Source organism: Pelobates fuscus, chromosome 9, assembly GCF_036172605.1.
Source record: "Pelobates fuscus isolate aPelFus1 chromosome 9, aPelFus1.pri, whole genome shotgun sequence".
Classification (NCBI taxonomy): Eukaryota; Metazoa; Chordata; class Amphibia; order Anura; family Pelobatidae; genus Pelobates; species Pelobates fuscus.
Window position 1 is genome coordinate 159340094 of NC_086325.1, and position 18129 is coordinate 159358222.

General features: G+C 42.4%; 1 protein-coding gene across 1 annotated transcript; it reads right to left on the reverse strand.

Annotated features, from left to right (window-relative positions):
* Window positions 1-715: 715 nt before the first annotated feature.
* PMPCA (peptidase, mitochondrial processing subunit alpha) lies at window positions 716-17783 on the reverse strand. The gene is made up of 13 exons (XM_063432867.1): window positions 17655-17783; window positions 6583-6785; window positions 6104-6183; window positions 5900-5982; window positions 5421-5515; window positions 5147-5247; window positions 4266-4529; window positions 3922-4014; window positions 3208-3326; window positions 2202-2292; window positions 1895-1957; window positions 1541-1685; window positions 716-1373 (listed from the first exon to the last, which is right to left on the reverse strand). Exons 1-13 carry the CDS (start codon window positions 17699-17701, stop codon window positions 1204-1206), a joined length of 1554 nt encoding a protein of 517 aa, XP_063288937.1. The 5' UTR covers window positions 17702-17783; the 3' UTR covers window positions 716-1203.
* Between the last annotated feature and the right edge of the window lie 346 nt (window positions 17784-18129).

An 18129-nucleotide genomic window follows, 5' to 3' on the forward strand; every position in this document is an offset into this window, starting at 1 on the left:
ACGGCTTGAGAAAAATATTAATCTGTTTTGTGAATGGGGAGGTACTGACAGGCTCCCTCAGTGGTGCTCAATCAGAGGCTTCCTGTTTCAAGCCTCAAACTTAAACAGATGTTACTGGGTCAAATCCATCAAGGCCAGCCAGGGACCTCCTGACACCATAACAAATTAATTCAAATATGGTTCCCAGACTGTTGCTTTAATGTAATTCACTCATCATTAGGCCATTTTAACGCCAGCGTTAGACAAATCCCCCAATCCATTGCTGCTGGCATAAAGCAATAATCAATGCCTAATGGGTGTAACTTCTTCCATGGCTAATAAATAGATCTCCTTGACTACTAAATGTCAGAGTATTATTGCAAACCCTAGTGTCAAACAAACTACAGCAGAGGAAATACCTTTGTACGCTTGTTACAAGATTACAGGGCTCGTTTGTCGAAAAGGTGCAGAACTTTCCTTTCTGCTTCTCAGTAGATTATAATCCTAGCCTAACCCTCTCTTAGTAAAGACCTTGTATAGACCTCCAAAAAATAGCTTGGTTTAAAGAACATTGTATTATTGTGATAAGAAAAGGCTGGATTATTCCTCAATCCCATTCACTCCAAAGACCACCTAACTCCACAATTTTGTTGTACAATCCATGTCTGAATTTAGGACTGGAGGGACAAAGGTCAGAGCGCAATTCCATTAAATATCCATTCCAGTCCCGCCACACGCCTTGATACCTTTTTCTTTAATTACAAAAATTGTTCGGCTTTGCAGGAATATTTTCAATTTTTTTCTGTTTGGCAGAATGCAGTAATACTCGGTCTCACTTTACACGGCAGCACAGATCTCCCACTATATGATGCTATGAACTGACTCACAATAATATATACTAAACAAAAAAATACAAGCGCTATTTTGGCAAGTAAATGTAACGAAGAGAATATGGTACCAAAGAAACAGAACCTGCTAGATGTGGCTTCAGATTCCGAATTTGTGGTTTTCATGGCTTAGTTAAACACGCAGGGCTCTTTCAGTTTATCCACAGAAAATTCCCTGCATCATCAGCGATGCGACATCATGGGAAAATTTTTTTAATATTGTCCAGCGATGATCTTTCATCCACCGTCTGTTGTTGTTATGATAGGTCTTCAGAGCACATTTTGCCTCTCCAGTGATTTTAGTTCTTTACAAAAATGGGCAGGTGAAGTCAGATGCCTATCGAAAAAGTCGGTATGATCTGGGCAAGCGTCCATCTTTGCTGGAGAGTGCAGCCTGAATGTGGTCATAGTCTGGGAGCTCTGTGAGGTCTCCTAACGCTGCCACAGCTGGTTTGTTACGCAGCATCTTAGTGGCAACTCTCTTGACGTCACTAGCTTTCACGTTATCTGAAAGGACCCGGAATAAGGAATTATACAACTTTCCGAAAACAAGGAGAGATTTACGTTTATGTTCAGTCATTTTAAAAATCTATATAGACTGTTAGAATCTCATTAAAATGCCAACACAGGTAAAAGATTAAATAATAATTGGGAAGCAGTTGTGTTTTACTCACCAATCAGATTGCAAAGCTCGTAGGGGAGCTTCCTTGCCCCGGTGGCCAACACCTGCCTCCCAACATCCTCGAAAATAACCGGTCTGGATTCCAGATTCATCATAAGCATTGATTTTAGTTGGGTCTTTGCTCTATTCAGTTCCACCTGGTTACAGAAAAAAATAAAACATGACATTTATGTAACTTATGAATTACAATTAAAAAAAATACATCCAATTATAAAAAAACAAAAACTTTCCTTAAGATCACAGGTCTGAGTTTCAAACATGTCTATTAACCAGAGATAGCTGTAAAACCTGTATTACTCTCCACCCAGAACTGAACATTTAGCGCAAAGAAAGCGTGCGTTCTTACCTCCCCTACAGACCCAGCCATCAGAGTGAATTCCCGAGTGATTATTTCAACCATGTCTCTGACCTGGAAAGAAAATAAAAGTCTTTACATTAAATTATTGGCAAGTACATAACACCAACATTTACCGTAGCGGTGTTCCCACAGCAAATAAGTTAAGGTGAACAGATACAAGAAGAGAAAAGTACCTTTCTCACACAAGATTTATGATTTAAAGGAAATCGCACACAGGAACAAATTCAGACACGTAATGTTATGGAACTTGGCTGTTCTACCATTTACTTCTAAAAGAATCCCTGCAAAATCTCACCTGCCGGGGGTCTGCGCTGGCGTGGATGCACAGGAGGCCTGTATCTTCATAACTGTGGTGATACGAAGTTGCATTATACATCCAGTGGTGCCTGGGTGAAAAAAGAGAAATAGGAATCTTATTGCACGGTTTGCAGAGTGAGGGCTGAGGGTGATTTATGAAACAAATTACATTACTTTGATTTACTAACACAGATTACATTGTTGCAAAGAAATAAGACACTTAAGCCCTCCATTTATTAAGCTTTCCAAGTTATTCAATACTGTTAGATAAACTTTACAAATGATTTCTCGGCCGAAGTCGCAATTAAATCAGTGGCTAATTTTGTAGATAAATCATTTGCAAAGTTTCTCTAACAATATTGAAACATTTGTAATGTTTATTGGATCGAAGTGGCTTGAGTAGGGCATCAGTTACACAAAATGGTTTTAAAAAAAATGTATAAATATTTATATGGCTTTATGTTTAGTCTACACTTACCATTTTAAAATAATCGATTTTTTTTATTTTTTTTAAATAAGAAACAAAATAATATAGGCAACGTCAATGCATAGTTACAATATAACTGAAAATTCACGTTTATGGGGTGTGTGAAAAACGGACAATGGAATTGCAAATTTTTAAATGCAAACATAGCAAAACTGGAAACATTATCTTGCATCTAATATATGCAGTTAATGAATTACACCACTACATCACTGACAAAAAGGCATTAACTAGCACTGGTCTGGCTGACGATCTGCCAAATGCAGAATATTAGTTTCAGAAAAATTCTATGTACTACTTAGTACGATGTATGGAAGAAATTGATTAAATTGGTTTTAAGGGGACCAGGACTTCCATATGTTTAACCCCCTTAAGGACCAAACTTCTGGAATGAAAGGGAATCATGACATGTCACACACGTCATGTGTCCTTAAGGGGTTAAGGATGACATTTCCAGTTTAAGATCTACAAAAGATCACCTCTCCAGTGTTTCCCGATTTGATCCAAATGGTGGGCTCACCTGTTGAGTACATTGAGGTACAGTCTGGTGAACATTCCTTTTCCTGGACCCCCAGCTGAGAAGGAGCCCCCGCCACCCATCATCATGTTTAACACGGCGAAAGGGATGAAGTCATCTTCCTGCAGAACAATGAATAAACAGGGGAATAAATGCAGCCTTAAGATTCCAAGTCATTCTCAGACAGTCTATAGTTGTTGCAGAATTCTTAATATGAAATTTATCATAAAAAGTATCCTATCTTTTAAAATTAAACCACACAAAAAGATTTCAGGTTTTGATAGACCTATTTTAAGTAGTCATCCCAAGGCATTTCTTATGTGGTCCAATCGCTAGCATACACCCTCCTCAGACAATGCATCAGACTACAGATGTTTACGTGCTTCATGTGTCTGGAATCTCTAATGTTCTGGAATGTTTATAAAGTGCAGATTTCAATGGGTGCACCTCCTGCCTGACACCCAGGGAGGTTTTCTTCCGCTTCCGTTAGATCCACAGAGATAAGAAAAGTGGCATAAACGCTGTTCTAGGGCTTGCCTCAAGCTGTTTTTTTTTTCCATATATCCAAAATAAAACATGCAAAAAAAAAAAAAGGCAATTTTTCTTTGGATAAATATCTACTTAATTGTTAAAATTATTTTTTTTATTTTTTTTTTAAATGGAGTGTTTAGATGGATCCTAGGGCTTTAATTTTAGCGAAATGGCAGGAATTCTTACCAGAAAGGAGCAGCTCTCCAATCCGATCATGATGTGTGTGAGTTCTGGGATTGGAGTTGGCCCCAAACTCACATCAGACATGTCTTTCTCAACCTGATGAAAAGGAACAAGAAAACACCTCTATTATCCAGGCTTTGTAGAGCACCTGCAAATTAAAGTGACAATTTGCATGCTGTTGGACCTATGTTCACTATGGCAACTACCACAACATACACCTTTATTATTCAGATTAGTTATTTCATGCTGTCAGTGGTAACATAGCCACTTGGACCATAACATGATGTGTAAATGCTTAATAATTAAAAAAATAAAAAATGTAAATACCATTGAAGGTGATATCTTACCTTGACTATCCCTCCTGTGTACTGAGAAATGGACTTATCAATGACCTTGGGATTTCCCGATGCCCACACAGGCTCCACACCTAGGAGATATTTCTTGGCACATTCCAGGAGTTGATCGTGCTCGATGCCAACACCAGCAAGCACCATCCTATCTGGGGTGTAGTAGTTGTGCATGTAGTTATGCAGTGTTTTCTGGTTGATCTTTTCAATGTTCTCAGAAGGGCAAAACCTGGGAAGCCCCACAGTGTTACCTCGAAAGGCTGCCTGCAAAAATATGAACAAACAATACTTTGTGAAACTGCAACATACGATATAAACGTGAACGGTTTCTTAGTCATTGCTGTAGTGGTTATGGTGCCATCAGCTGTGAGCGCAAGGCCCAACCCCCTGCTAATGCAGAAATTTCACTGCTAGTTTAACCATAATTATCTCTCTTCATATATTGTTTTTTTTACAGAGCAGGTAGGGCTTTAGTAACAGGAAAAAAAAAAAAAAAGTAAAACATTCTTGTCACAGATTTACCTATTATAATTTATATGCAATTATCGAATGATACATTAGGATTTAAAAGAGATAAAAATGTAACCCCTAACAGTAAAAATTTAAAATGCATCTCAGCCACATCAGATCACAGTAATATACAAAATATTGCATTCAATCATGGAATGGTGATGAGTTTCTAGGGAAACTTTGTAGCATACTAACATCACAGTGATCTCCGGACTAGGATAATCACGTATTCGCTTTTGCAGGGCTACTTCACTCCTGATGCACCCCAGCATTAGATATTAGACAAATGAAGCATGGAACCTGAACTTGTTTGTGTTGGTTTGTCAACAGGTAATAAATAAATAATCCTATTAAAGCATTTATAAACTTACTGCATGGATCATTTCTGTAAGCAAAGGTTCAGGGTCTGGTCTCATATTAAGATCTTCCAACTCAAATCGTATCGCCATTTGAGTCATCTCAATCTCCTCGTCTGCAACGAGAACACATGATTACAATGATTACACAGGTTTACAACGTTAAGGACTCTGTGGTATTATACAACCTAAAAAAGTGAAATCATACAATGTCATGTGGCAGACAGGTATACTGGTCTAATATTTTCTCCACAAATTTAGCATAAAGAGAAATAGAAAGTCCACTTACCAGACAGTCTGGGATGCAGGACAACTTCAGCTAATAGGCTGACCACTGTATCTAGTCCTTTTGCATCAGCGGAAACCGCATACATAGTTGTATCCCTATAAGGTAATACACAACGTTACAACGGAATACATAATATAATGTCCTTTTTCAATCACTGACAATCGTCAAGGTGAGTATGGGATTGTTTTCGATGCATTGTGAGTTGTCTTCTGCATTACAATACTGACCACACTAAATACTTACAAGTTAAGTACAAAGGGAGCTGTTGTTAAAGAAATGACCTAGGAGATGCTTGATATACCAACACATGTCAAATATCCTATTGCATAGGTAATTTGTGACATACAATCAGCATAATGCCCCATTTGAAATGCTAAGCATTAACTCTTGCTGCTAACCTCAGTGATGTAATTTTGTCAGTCTAAAAAAAAAAAGTGATTAGGAGCCTAGAGTCTCCCTTTAAAGTCTGTATGTATTACCTGGATGTTTGACAGTCACATATGCCTCCATGTTTCTCCAGTGTCAGAAGAATTTCATCCTTGCTCCCAAACTGAGCTGTTGACTAGAAAATAATAAGACACATTTTCACTTGTTCTGTTAACATCCTCCCATTATATACAACAACATTTTAGGAGGATGCGGTATCAGTGCAGCAATGATGATCTACTTTACATCATACTTACTGAGAAGGCAAGTTTTTCTAAAAAATGAGAAATTCCACTCAGATATTTAGTTTCATGTCTGGAACCAGAGTTGATCAAAACTGTCAATAAAATAAGTAGAAAAAAATGAATATGTAATAATATGAAAGCATCAATTGACTTAGCACTAAAATCAACATAAAATGGCAAACCATTTATTTAATTGTTAATGTACCCCAGGTATGTCCCAAGATAACACTTAGAAGTAATTTGGGGATCCACTTTGGTCAACCCGTGCCTTTTGTTAAATGGTTTATTAGTTTTCCAATTTCCATGTTTAGACAATTAACTCTCAGTCAAACTAATCTTCCCTAAGTGGTACTCAATTCCTGAAATCAAAGTTATTTACGAAAGTGGAAATTGTTGGGAATTCGAGTTTCAGCATAGACTGCCTTAGACGCCTATGTGAATAATAACTTGTGAATAATCATGTGTACATATTTTTGTGCAACTTTTCTTACTTCCAACTGTACAAAACTGTCCAAATTTATTCTGTGATGCCACTCTCAACCCATTTTCCAGCGTGGTGACTTTGGTTTCAAATTTCTCTTGCCCATCAACTCTTGCAAAGACTGGTTTCGGTATCCCAGGTAAGGGTGAGGAAAGGGGGATGCTTGGATAACTTCCACCGCTGCTGTATCGTCTGTATCCCGGTATACCAAACCTGAAACACAAACCATGAGACTACTGTTTAGATAAACAATTTTAGAAATTCCTTCCCATTGACTATCAAGGGACAGGAAATAATTATTGCCCAGGAAATATGAACATCCCATAAGGTCCTACACCAAAAGGAAGGAGGCAAGGATGACACTTTGTACCACTCCAAATAGATCAAGCAGTCACCAGACTGTTAAAGGTGTAACCATGGACACGGTCATTTCTATACTGTGGAACAATAGTCAATACAATGATAAACACATTGATCTGCCCACCAGTCAAGCCATAAGACTCGCTTTTCCCACAGAAATCTCAATTTGCAGTGATGTTACCACTGTAAGGGACTCTGAGTGGGCATAACCCAGAGTACACAACTCAGAGATTCAAAGCTAGTGAACCACTCATGGACAGCTGTTTTGTTATAAATGCAACTCATCAGCATGAGGTTGGCTACTGGCGTTACTTGCAAAGCACAAACCAAGACATTTATAGTGGGGAAAAAAATGATTGAAAATCCCTTCCACTTAATATCAATGGCTAGTCAATATGCATCTCTTCCTGATTTGTGTTACAAAGCTGTTGTATACAGCAAACACAAACTCCAAGGAATCCATGTTTAAAATGGAATAATGAGGCAAAGAGGTGGTTCTTTGTTGAACTAATTGGCACATGCCCACCTAGAATCCCTTGCATTAGGATATACCTCATGGGTCGTCAACCTGGTCCCTACTGCCCACTAGTGGGAGTTTCAGGATTCCAGGTGGGCGGTAGGGATTTTGGCGGCTAAATCCTCTTTTTGAGAGGATTTCTCCTTTTGGGCGGACGCAAGTTTTCAGTGATCGGCAGGAGGGAAGCGCTCCCTCCATCCAGGCCACCTTCTGGACCCCCCGGCGTGGCGTGCGGCAGTGATAAGATCAGACGCGGCGAGGGAGCTCTAACCTCTCTAGCGCGATGTTTGCTGATGCCGCGGGAGCCGGAATATGACGTCATATTCCGGCTCCCGACATCAGTAGACAGCCCGCGAGGGAGCAGAGAAGTTAGAGCTCCCTCGCCGCGTCTGATTAGCACACAGCCGCCCGCCGAAGTGAAGCCCCACTGGACCCCAGGGACAGATCCTCTCCAGGTAGGGAGGCTGGGTGGACATTTAATATGAATAATTTGTCTGTAAGTGTATGTGTGTGTCTGTCTGTGAACAGAGTACTTGTAGAATCGGAGAACGAAGGAGCAGAGTACTTGTAGAATCGGAGAACGAAGGAGCAGAGTACTTGTAGAATCGGAGAACGAAGGAGCAGAGTACTTGTAGAATCGGAGAACGAAGGAGCAGAGTACTTGTAGAATCGGAGAACGAAGGAGCAGAGTACTTGTAGAATCGGAGAACGAAGGAGCAGAGTACTTGTAGAATCGGAGAACGAAGGAGCAGAGTACTTGTAGAATCGGAGAACGAAGGAGCAGAGTACTTGTAGAATCGGAGAACGAAGGAGCAGAGTACTTGTAGAATCGGAGAACGAAGGAGCAGAGTACTTGTAGAATCGGAGAACGAAGGAGCAGAGTACTTGTAGAATCGGAGAACGAAGGAGCAGAGTACTTGTAGAATCGGAGAACGAAGGAGCAGAGTACTTGTAGAATCGGAGAACGAAGGAGCAGAGTACTTGTAGAATCGGAGAACGAAGGAGCAGAGTACTTGTAGAATCGGAGAACGAAGGAGCAGAGTACTTGTAGAATCGGAGAACGAAGGAGCAGAGTACTTGTAGAATCGGAGAACGAAGGAGCAGAGTACTTGTAGAATCGGAGAACGAAGGAGCAGAGTACTTGTAGAATCGGAGAACGAAGGAGCAGAGTACTTGTAGAATCGGAGAACGAAGGAGCAGAGTACTTGTAGAATCGGAGAACGAAGGAGCAGAGTACTTGTAGAATCGGAGAACGAAGGAGCAGAGTACTTGTAGAATCGGAGAACGAAGGAGCAGAGTACTTGTAGAATCGGAGAACGAAGGAGCAGAGTACTTGTAGAATCGGAGAACGAAGGAGCAGAGTACTTGTAGAATCGGAGAACGAAGGAGCAGAGTACTTGTAGAATCGGAGAACGAAGGAGCAGAGTACTTGTAGAATCGGAGAACGAAGGAGCAGAGTACTTGTAGAATCGGAGAACGAAGGAGCAGAGTACTTGTAGAATCGGAGAACGAAGGAGCAGAGTACTTGTAGAATCGGAGAACGAAGGAGCAGAGTACTTGTAGAATCGGAGAACGAAGGAGCAGAGTACTTGTAGAATCGGAGAACGAAGGAGCAGAGTACTTGTAGAATCGGAGAACGAAGGAGCAGAGTACTTGTAGAATCGGAGAACGAAGGAGCAGAGTACTTGTAGAATCGGAGAACGAAGGAGCAGAGTACTTGTAGAATCGGAGAACGAAGGAGCAGAGTACTTGTAGAATCGGAGAACGAAGGAGCAGAGTACTTGTAGAATCGGAGAACGAAGGAGCAGAGTACTTGTAGAATCGGAGAACGAAGGAGCAGAGTACTTGTAGAATCGGAGAACGAAGGAGCAGAGTACTTGTAGAATCGGAGAACGAAGGAGCAGAGTACTTGTAGAATCGGAGAACGAAGGAGCAGAGTACTTGTAGAATCGGAGAACGAAGGAGCAGAGTACTTGTAGAATCGGAGAACGAAGGAGCAGAGTACTTGTAGAATCGGAGAACGAAGGAGCAGAGTACTTGTAGAATCGGAGAACGAAGGAGCAGAGTACTTGTAGAATCGGAGAACGAAGGAGCAGAGTACTTGTAGAATCGGAGAACGAAGGAGCAGAGTACTTGTAGAATCGGAGAACGAAGGAGCAGAGTACTTGTAGAATCGGAGAACGAAGGAGCAGAGTACTTGTAGAATCGGAGAACGAAGGAGCAGAGTACTTGTAGAATCGGAGAACGAAGGAGCAGAGTACTTGTAGAATCGGAGAACGAAGGAGCAGAGTACTTGTAGAATCGGAGAACGAAGGAGCAGAGTACTTGTAGAATCGGAGAACGAAGGAGCAGAGTACTTGTAGAATCGGAGAACGAAGGAGCAGAGTACTTGTAGAATCGGAGAACGAAGGAGCAGAGTACTTGTAGAATCGGAGAACGAAGGAGCAGAGTACTTGTAGAATCGGAGAACGAAGGAGCAGAGTACTTGTAGAATCGGAGAACGAAGGAGCAGAGTACTTGTAGAATCGGAGAACGAAGGAGCAGAGTACTTGTAGAATCGGAGAACGAAGGAGCAGAGTACTTGTAGAATCGGAGAACGAAGGAGCAGAGTACTTGTAGAATCGGAGAACGAAGGAGCAGAGTACTTGTAGAATCGGAGAACGAAGGAGCAGAGTACTTGTAGAATCGGAGAACGAAGGAGCAGAGTACTTGTAGAATCGGAGAACGAAGGAGCAGAGTACTTGTAGAATCGGAGAACGAAGGAGCAGAGTACTTGTAGAATCGGAGAACGAAGGAGCAGAGTACTTGTAGAATCGGAGAACGAAGGAGCAGAGTACTTGTAGAATCGGAGAACGAAGGAGCAGAGTACTTGTAGAATCGGAGAACGAAGGAGCAGAGTACTTGTAGAATCGGAGAACGAAGGAGCAGAGTACTTGTAGAATCGGAGAACGAAGGAGCAGAGTACTTGTAGAATCGGAGAACGAAGGAGCAGAGTACTTGTAGAATCGGAGAACGAAGGAGCAGAGTACTTGTAGAATCGGAGAACGAAGGAGCAGAGTACTTGTAGAATCGGAGAACGAAGGAGCAGAGTACTTGTAGAATCGGAGAACGAAGGAGCAGAGTACTTGTAGAATCGGAGAACGAAGGAGCAGAGTACTTGTAGAATCGGAGAACGAAGGAGCAGAGTACTTGTAGAATCGGAGAACGAAGGAGCAGAGTACTTGTAGAATCGGAGAACGAAGGAGCAGAGTACTTGTAGAATCGGAGAACGAAGGAGCAGAGTACTTGTAGAATCGGAGAACGAAGGAGCAGAGTACTTGTAGAATCGGAGAACGAAGGAGCAGAGTACTTGTAGAATCGGAGAACGAAGGAGCAGAGTACTTGTAGAATCGGAGAACGAAGGAGCAGAGTACTTGTAGAATCGGAGAACGAAGGAGCAGAGTACTTGTAGAATCGGAGAACGAAGGAGCAGAGTACTTGTAGAATCGGAGAACGAAGGAGCAGAGTACTTGTAGAATCGGAGAACGAAGGAGCAGAGTACTTGTAGAATCGGAGAACGAAGGAGCAGAGTACTTGTAGAATCGGAGAACGAAGGAGCAGAGTACTTGTAGAATCGGAGAACGAAGGAGCAGAGTACTTGTAGAATCGGAGAACGAAGGAGCAGAGTACTTGTAGAATCGGAGAACGAAGGAGCAGAGTACTTGTAGAATCGGAGAACGAAGGAGCAGAGTACTTGTAGAATCGGAGAACGAAGGAGCAGAGTACTTGTAGAATCGGAGAACGAAGGAGCAGAGTACTTGTAGAATCGGAGAACGAAGGAGCAGAGTACTTGTAGAATCGGAGAACGAAGGAGCAGAGTACTTGTAGAATCGGAGAACGAAGGAGCAGAGTACTTGTAGAATCGGAGAACGAAGGAGCAGAGTACTTGTAGAATCGGAGAACGAAGGAGCAGAGTACTTGTAGAATCGGAGAACGAAGGAGCAGAGTACTTGTAGAATCGGAGAACGAAGGAGCAGAGTACTTGTAGAATCGGAGAACGAAGGAGCAGAGTACTTGTAGAATCGGAGAACGAAGGAGCAGAGTACTTGTAGAATCGGAGAACGAAGGAGCAGAGTACTTGTAGAATCGGAGAACGAAGGAGCAGAGTACTTGTAGAATCGGAGAACGAAGGAGCAGAGTACTTGTAGAATCGGAGAACGAAGGAGCAGAGTACTTGTAGAATCGGAGAACGAAGGAGCAGAGTACTTGTAGAATCGGAGAACGAAGGAGCAGAGTACTTGTAGAATCGGAGAACGAAGGAGCAGAGTACTTGTAGAATCGGAGAACGAAGGAGCAGAGTACTTGTAGAATCGGAGAACGAAGGAGCAGAGTACTTGTAGAATCGGAGAACGAAGGAGCAGAGTACTTGTAGAATCGGAGAACGAAGGAGCAGAGTACTTGTAGAATCGGAGAACGAAGGAGCAGAGTACTTGTAGAATCGGAGAACGAAGGAGCAGAGTACTTGTAGAATCGGAGAACGAAGGAGCAGAGTACTTGTAGAATCGGAGAACGAAGGAGCAGAGTACTTGTAGAATCGGAGAACGAAGGAGCAGAGTACTTGTAGAATCGGAGAACGAAGGAGCAGAGTACTTGTAGAATCGGAGAACGAAGGAGCAGAGTACTTGTAGAATCGGAGAACGAAGGAGCAGAGTACTTGTAGAATCGGAGAACGAAGGAGCAGAGTACTTGTAGAATCGGAGAACGAAGGAGCAGAGTACTTGTAGAATCGGAGAACGAAGGAGCAGAGTACTTGTAGAATCGGAGAACGAAGGAGCAGAGTACTTGTAGAATCGGAGAACGAAGGAGCAGAGTACTTGTAGAATCGGAGAACGAAGGAGCAGAGTACTTGTAGAATCGGAGAACGAAGGAGCAGAGTACTTGTAGAATCGGAGAACGAAGGAGCAGAGTACTTGTAGAATCGGAGAACGAAGGAGCAGAGTACTTGTAGAATCGGAGAACGAAGGAGCCGAGTACTTGTAGAATCGGAGAACGAAGGAGCCGAGTACTTGTAGAATCGGAGAACGAAGGAGCAGAGTACTTGTAGAATCGGAGAACCAAGGAGCCGAGTACTTGTAGAATAGGAGAACGAAGGAGCCGAGTACTTGTAGAATAGGAGAACCAAGGAGCAGAGTACTTGTAGAATAGGAGAACGAAGGAGCAGAGTACTTGTAGAATAGGAGAACGAAGGAGCAGAGTACTTGTAGAATAGGAGAACGAAGGAGCAGAGTACTTGTAGAATAGGAGAACGAAGGAGCAGAGTACTTGTAGAATAGGAGAACGAAAGGAGCAGAGTACTTGTAGAATAGGAGAACGAAGGAGCAGAGTACTTGTAGAATAGGAGAACGAAGGAGCAGAGTACTTGTAGAATAGGAGAACGAAGGAGCAGAGTACTTGTAGAATAGGAGAACGAAGGAGCAGAGTACTTGTAGAATAGGAGAACGAAGGAGCAGAGTACTTGTAGAATAGGAGAACGAAGGAGCAGAGTACTTGTAGAATAGGAGAACGAAGGAGCAGAGTACTTGTAGAATAGGAGAACGAAGGAGCAGAGTACTTGTAGAATAGGAGAACGAAGGAGCAGAGTACTTGTAGAATAGGAGAACGAAGGAGCAGAGTACTTGTAGAATAGGAGAACGAAGGAGCAGAGTACTTGTAGAATAGGAGAACGAAGGAGCAGAGTACTTGTAGAATAGGAGAACGAAGGAGCAGAGTACTTGTAGAATAGGAGAACGAAGGAGCAGAGTACTTGTAGAATAGGAGAACGAAGGAGCAGAGTACTTGTAGAATAGGAGAACGAAGGAGCAGAGTACTTGTAGAATAGGAGAACGAAGGAGCAGAGTACTTGTAGAATAGGAGAACGAAGGAGCAGAGTACTTGTAGAATAGGAGAACGAAGGAGCAGAGTACTTGTAGAATAGGAGAACGAAGGAGCAGAGTACTTGTAGAATAGGAGAACGAAGGAGCAGAGTACTTGTAGAATAGGAGAACGAAGGAGCAGAGTACTTGTAGAATAGGAGAACGAAGGAGCAGAGTACTTGTAGAATAGGAGAACGAAGGAGCAGAGTACTTGTAGAATAGGAGAACGAAGGAGCAGAGTACTTGTAGAATAGGAGAACGAAGGAGCAGAGTACTTGTAGAATAGGAGAACGAAGGAGCAGAGTACTTGTAGAATAGGAGAACGAAGGAGCAGAGTACTTGTAGAATAGGAGAACGAAGGAGCAGAGTACTTGTAGAATAGGAGAACGAAGGAGCAGAGTACTTGTAGAATAGGAGAACGAAGGAGCAGAGTACTTGTAGAATAGGAGAACGAAGGAGCAGAGTACTTGTAGAATAGGAGAACGAAGGAGCAGAGTACTTGTAGAATAGGAGAACGAAGGAGCAGAGTACTTGTAGAATAGGAGAACGAAGGAGCAGAGTACTTGTAGAATAGGAGAACGAAGGAGCAGAGTACTTGTAGAATAGGAGAACGAAGGAGCAGAGTACTTGTAGAATAGGAGAACGAAGGAGCAGAGTACTTGTAGAATAGGAGAACGAAGGAGCAGAGTACTTGTAGAATAGGAGAACGAAGGAGCAGAGTACTTGTAGAATAGGAGAACGAAGGAGCAGAGTACTTGTAGAATAGGAGAACGAAGGAGCAGAGTACTTGTAGAATAGGAGAACGAAGGAGCAGAGTACTTGTAGAATAGGAGAACGAAGGAGCAGAGTACTTGTAGAATAGGAGAACGAAGGAGCAGAGTACTTGTAGAATAGGAGAACGAAGGAGCAGAGTACTTGTAGAATAGGAGAACGAAGGAGCAGAGTACTTGTAGAATAGGAGAACGAAGGAGCAGAGTACTTGTAGAATAGGAGAACGAAGGAGCAGAGTACTTGTAGAATAGGAGAACGAAGGAGCAGAGTACTTGTAGAATAGGAGAACGAAGGAGCAGAGTACTTGTAGAATAGGAGAACGAAGGAGCAGAGTACTTGTAGAATAGGAGAACGAAGGAGCAGAGTACTTGTAGAATAGGAGAACGAAGGAGCAGAGTACTTGTAGAATAGGAGAACGAAGGAGCAGAGTACTTGTAGAATAGGAGAACGAAGGAGCAGAGTACTTGTAGAATAGGAGAACGAAGGAGCAGAGTACTTGTAGAATAGGAGAACGAAGGAGCAGAGTACTTGTAGAATAGGAGAACGAAGGAGCAGAGTACTTGTAGAATAGGAGAACGAAGGAGCAGAGTACTTGTAGAATAGGAGAACGAAGGAGCAGAGTACTTGTAGAATAGGAGAACGAAGGAGCAGAGTACTTGTAGAATAGGAGAACGAAGGAGCAGAGTACTTGTAGAATAGGAGAACGAAGGAGCAGAGTACTTGTAGAATAGGAGAACGAAGGAGCAGAGTACTTGTAGAATAGGAGAACGAAGGAGCAGAGTACTTGTAGAATAGGAGAACGAAGGAGCAGAGTACTTGTAGAATAGGAGAACGAAGGAGCAGAGTACTTGTAGAATAGGAGAACGAAGGAGCAGAGTACTTGTAGAATAGGAGAACGAAGGAGCAGAGTACTTGTAGAATAGGAGAACGAAGGAGCAGAGTACTTGTAGAATAGGAGAACGAAGGAGCAGAGTACTTGTAGAATAGGAGAACGAAGGAGCAGAGTACTTGTAGAATAGGAGAACGAAGGAGCAGAGTACTTGTAGAATAGGAGAACGAAGGAGCAGAGTACTTGTAGAATAGGAGAACGAAGGAGCAGAGTACTTGTAGAATAGGAGAACGAAGGAGCAGAGTACTTGTAGAATAGGAGAACGAAGGAGCAGAGTACTTGTAGAATAGGAGAACGAAGGAGCAGAGTACTTGTAGAATAGGAGAACGAAGGAGCAGAGTACTTGTAGAATAGGAGAACGAAGGAGCAGAGTACTTGTAGAATAGGAGAACGAAGGAGCAGAGTACTTGTAGAATAGGAGAACGAAGGAGCAGAGTACTTGTAGAATAGGAGAACGAAGGAGCAGAGTACTTGTAGAATAGGAGAACGAAGGAGCAGAGTACTTGTAGAATAGGAGAACGAAGGAGCAGAGTACTTGTAGAATAGGAGAACGAAGGAGCAGAGTACTTGTAGAATAGGAGAACGAAGGAGCAGAGTACTTGTAGAATAGGAGAACGAAGGAGCAGAGTACTTGTAGAATAGGAGAACGAAGGAGCAGAGTACTTGTAGAATAGGAGAAAGAAGGAGCAGAGTACTTGTAGAATAGGAGAAAGAAGGAGCAGAGTACTTGTAGAATAGGAGAAAGAAGGAGCAGAGTACTTGTAGAATAGGAGAAAGAAGGAGCAGAGTACTTGTAGAATAGGAGAAAGAAGGAGCAGAGAACTTGTAGAATAGGAGAAAGAAGGAGCAGAGAACTTGTAGAATAGGAGAACGAAGGAGCAGAGTACTTGTAGAATAGGAGAAAGAAGGAGCAGAGTACTTGTAGAATAGGAGAAAGAAGGAGCAGAGTACTTGTAGAATAGGAGAAAGAATGAGCAGAGTACTTGTAGAATAGGAGAAAGAAGGAGCAGAGTACTTTTAGAATAGGAGAAAGAAAGAGCAGAGTACTTGTAGAATAGGAGAAAGAAGGTGCAGAGTACTTGTAGAATAGGAGAAAGAAAGAGCAGAGTACTTGTAGAATAGGAGAAAGAAGGTGCAGAGTACTTGTAGAATAGGAGAAAGAAGGTGCAGAGTACTTGTAGAATAGGAGGAAGAATGAGCAGAGTACTTGTAGAATAGGAGAAAGAAGGAGCAGAGTATTTATAAAAAAGGAGAAAGAAAAGAATTGTTGTTGGCTAATAATAGTAAGTGGGCTACCTAGCTCAGCCTTCCTACTGGGCATTGCTATAAGTAAGGTTAAAAAATAGAAAAAAGGAAGGAGTAAAAGCTGAGGAGGGAGAGGAGGGGAGCTGATGCACAGATGAGAAATCATATTATGAGCAAACAGAGAAATCGACTGAATATCACCGAAAGAGGAGACCTTCGTTTGTTCCTTTACGAAAATCGAACCAGATATCAAATATTTAGTCTTGCAGCATCAACCTCAAGGATCTCATTAATCACTAGTAAAGGTAATTTCAATTTACTTTATTGCTTTCTCATTAAACTTTATAAACTTAAAAACATTATAAGCATGCATAAAGTAGAAATAAAAAGATAAATGTATGTACATTTAATTATTTTTAAAACACCCTCCTTTCTAAAAAATATTCTGCACTTGCGCGAAAACTGGTGAGCGTTAAGGAAATTTTTACATCAAGAAAGATGCATTAGTGGGCGGTAGGTAGAAAAAAGTTGACTACCACGGATATACCTCATTGCTAATTTGAGATTTATGTGTAAAAAGCAAGTCTTATGGCTTGGCTGGTGTGTGCAGATCTGTGGTTAACAATGTATTCCCTATCCACCGACTTCAGGAGGAAGGGGTGTTCAATGACTTTTTTCCCCCACCATAACTTTCTTTGTTTGTGCTGTGGAACGATATAAAGAGGACAAGTGTGATAAATTAAACAATGTACACAAATATATAAAGGATGATTTACTAAAGTGATAAACGGTTAAAATTTCACAGTGAGATTCACACTTAATGCTAAATATAACAGAACTGAATGCATTCTTTATCATCTCATATTTATAGTTTAGCTATTTTGACCTCAATGTGAAATTAACTGTCTCTTGGTTATTCGCTGAACTCTGAATTGTATTTTTATTCCAATTCTCTGCAACTTGGAATTTAGCACAAAAATAAACTAATTCATAACGAGCTGGAAAATTAGTCAGAAATCGATCATTTTGGGAAACTTGTCTGGTTACAACAGGTCTGTTCGTCCACCCATTGTAAAGCGCTGCGGAATTTGATGGCGCTCTATAAATATCATAATTATTATTGTTTTATTATTTATATAGCGCCATCAAATTCCGTAGTGCTGTACAGTGGGATACGGCTATAATCCCAGCTTAGCTGTTTGAGGTCACATTTAGCCATTCACAGTTTGTAGAATTAACCCCTTCCCTTCCAGCCCTTCTCTGCCAGTGACAGCATGACTCCCCTGGGTCACCTGGCTCTGTATCTACTACTCCCCACACTTAGTCCCAGTCCCCCTGGGTGGGTTATTGGGGATATTTGCCCTCAGGGCTGTAATATAAGGGGAGGATACCCCCCACCCCCTCCCTACCTCCGTATACCGCTCCATGCCCGGCTCCTTGCAATACTAGCCGCCATGTTTCATCAGCTCTCCCTCCTCCTGACCTCCCAGGCTCTGGAGAGCAGACAGCACTTCCTGCTTCCGGTACCCAGGGAGCGTCACTTCCGGCGCCTGGAGCTGGGAGGGTGCTGTCTGCTGCTGGATCCATGTGCAGCCCCTGTGCCATGTCTCTGCTCTGCACAGAGCGGTGTTTAGAACTCTATAGACCTCAGTAGCATTCCCTGCTGGGGGTCAGTGCTGGCCACTTACCGTCACTCACACCAGCCCCAGCTCCATCTGCAGACATGAGACCAAGGGCTTTAACTGTATGCTGCCTTCCTGCCCCCTGATCCCTGCTGCTGCCTTCCTGCCCCTGCTGCCTTCCTGCCCCCTAACCCCTACTGCTGCCCCCCTCCTTCTGCCCCCTCACTACTGCTGCCTTCCTCCCCCCTCCTGCTGCCCCCTG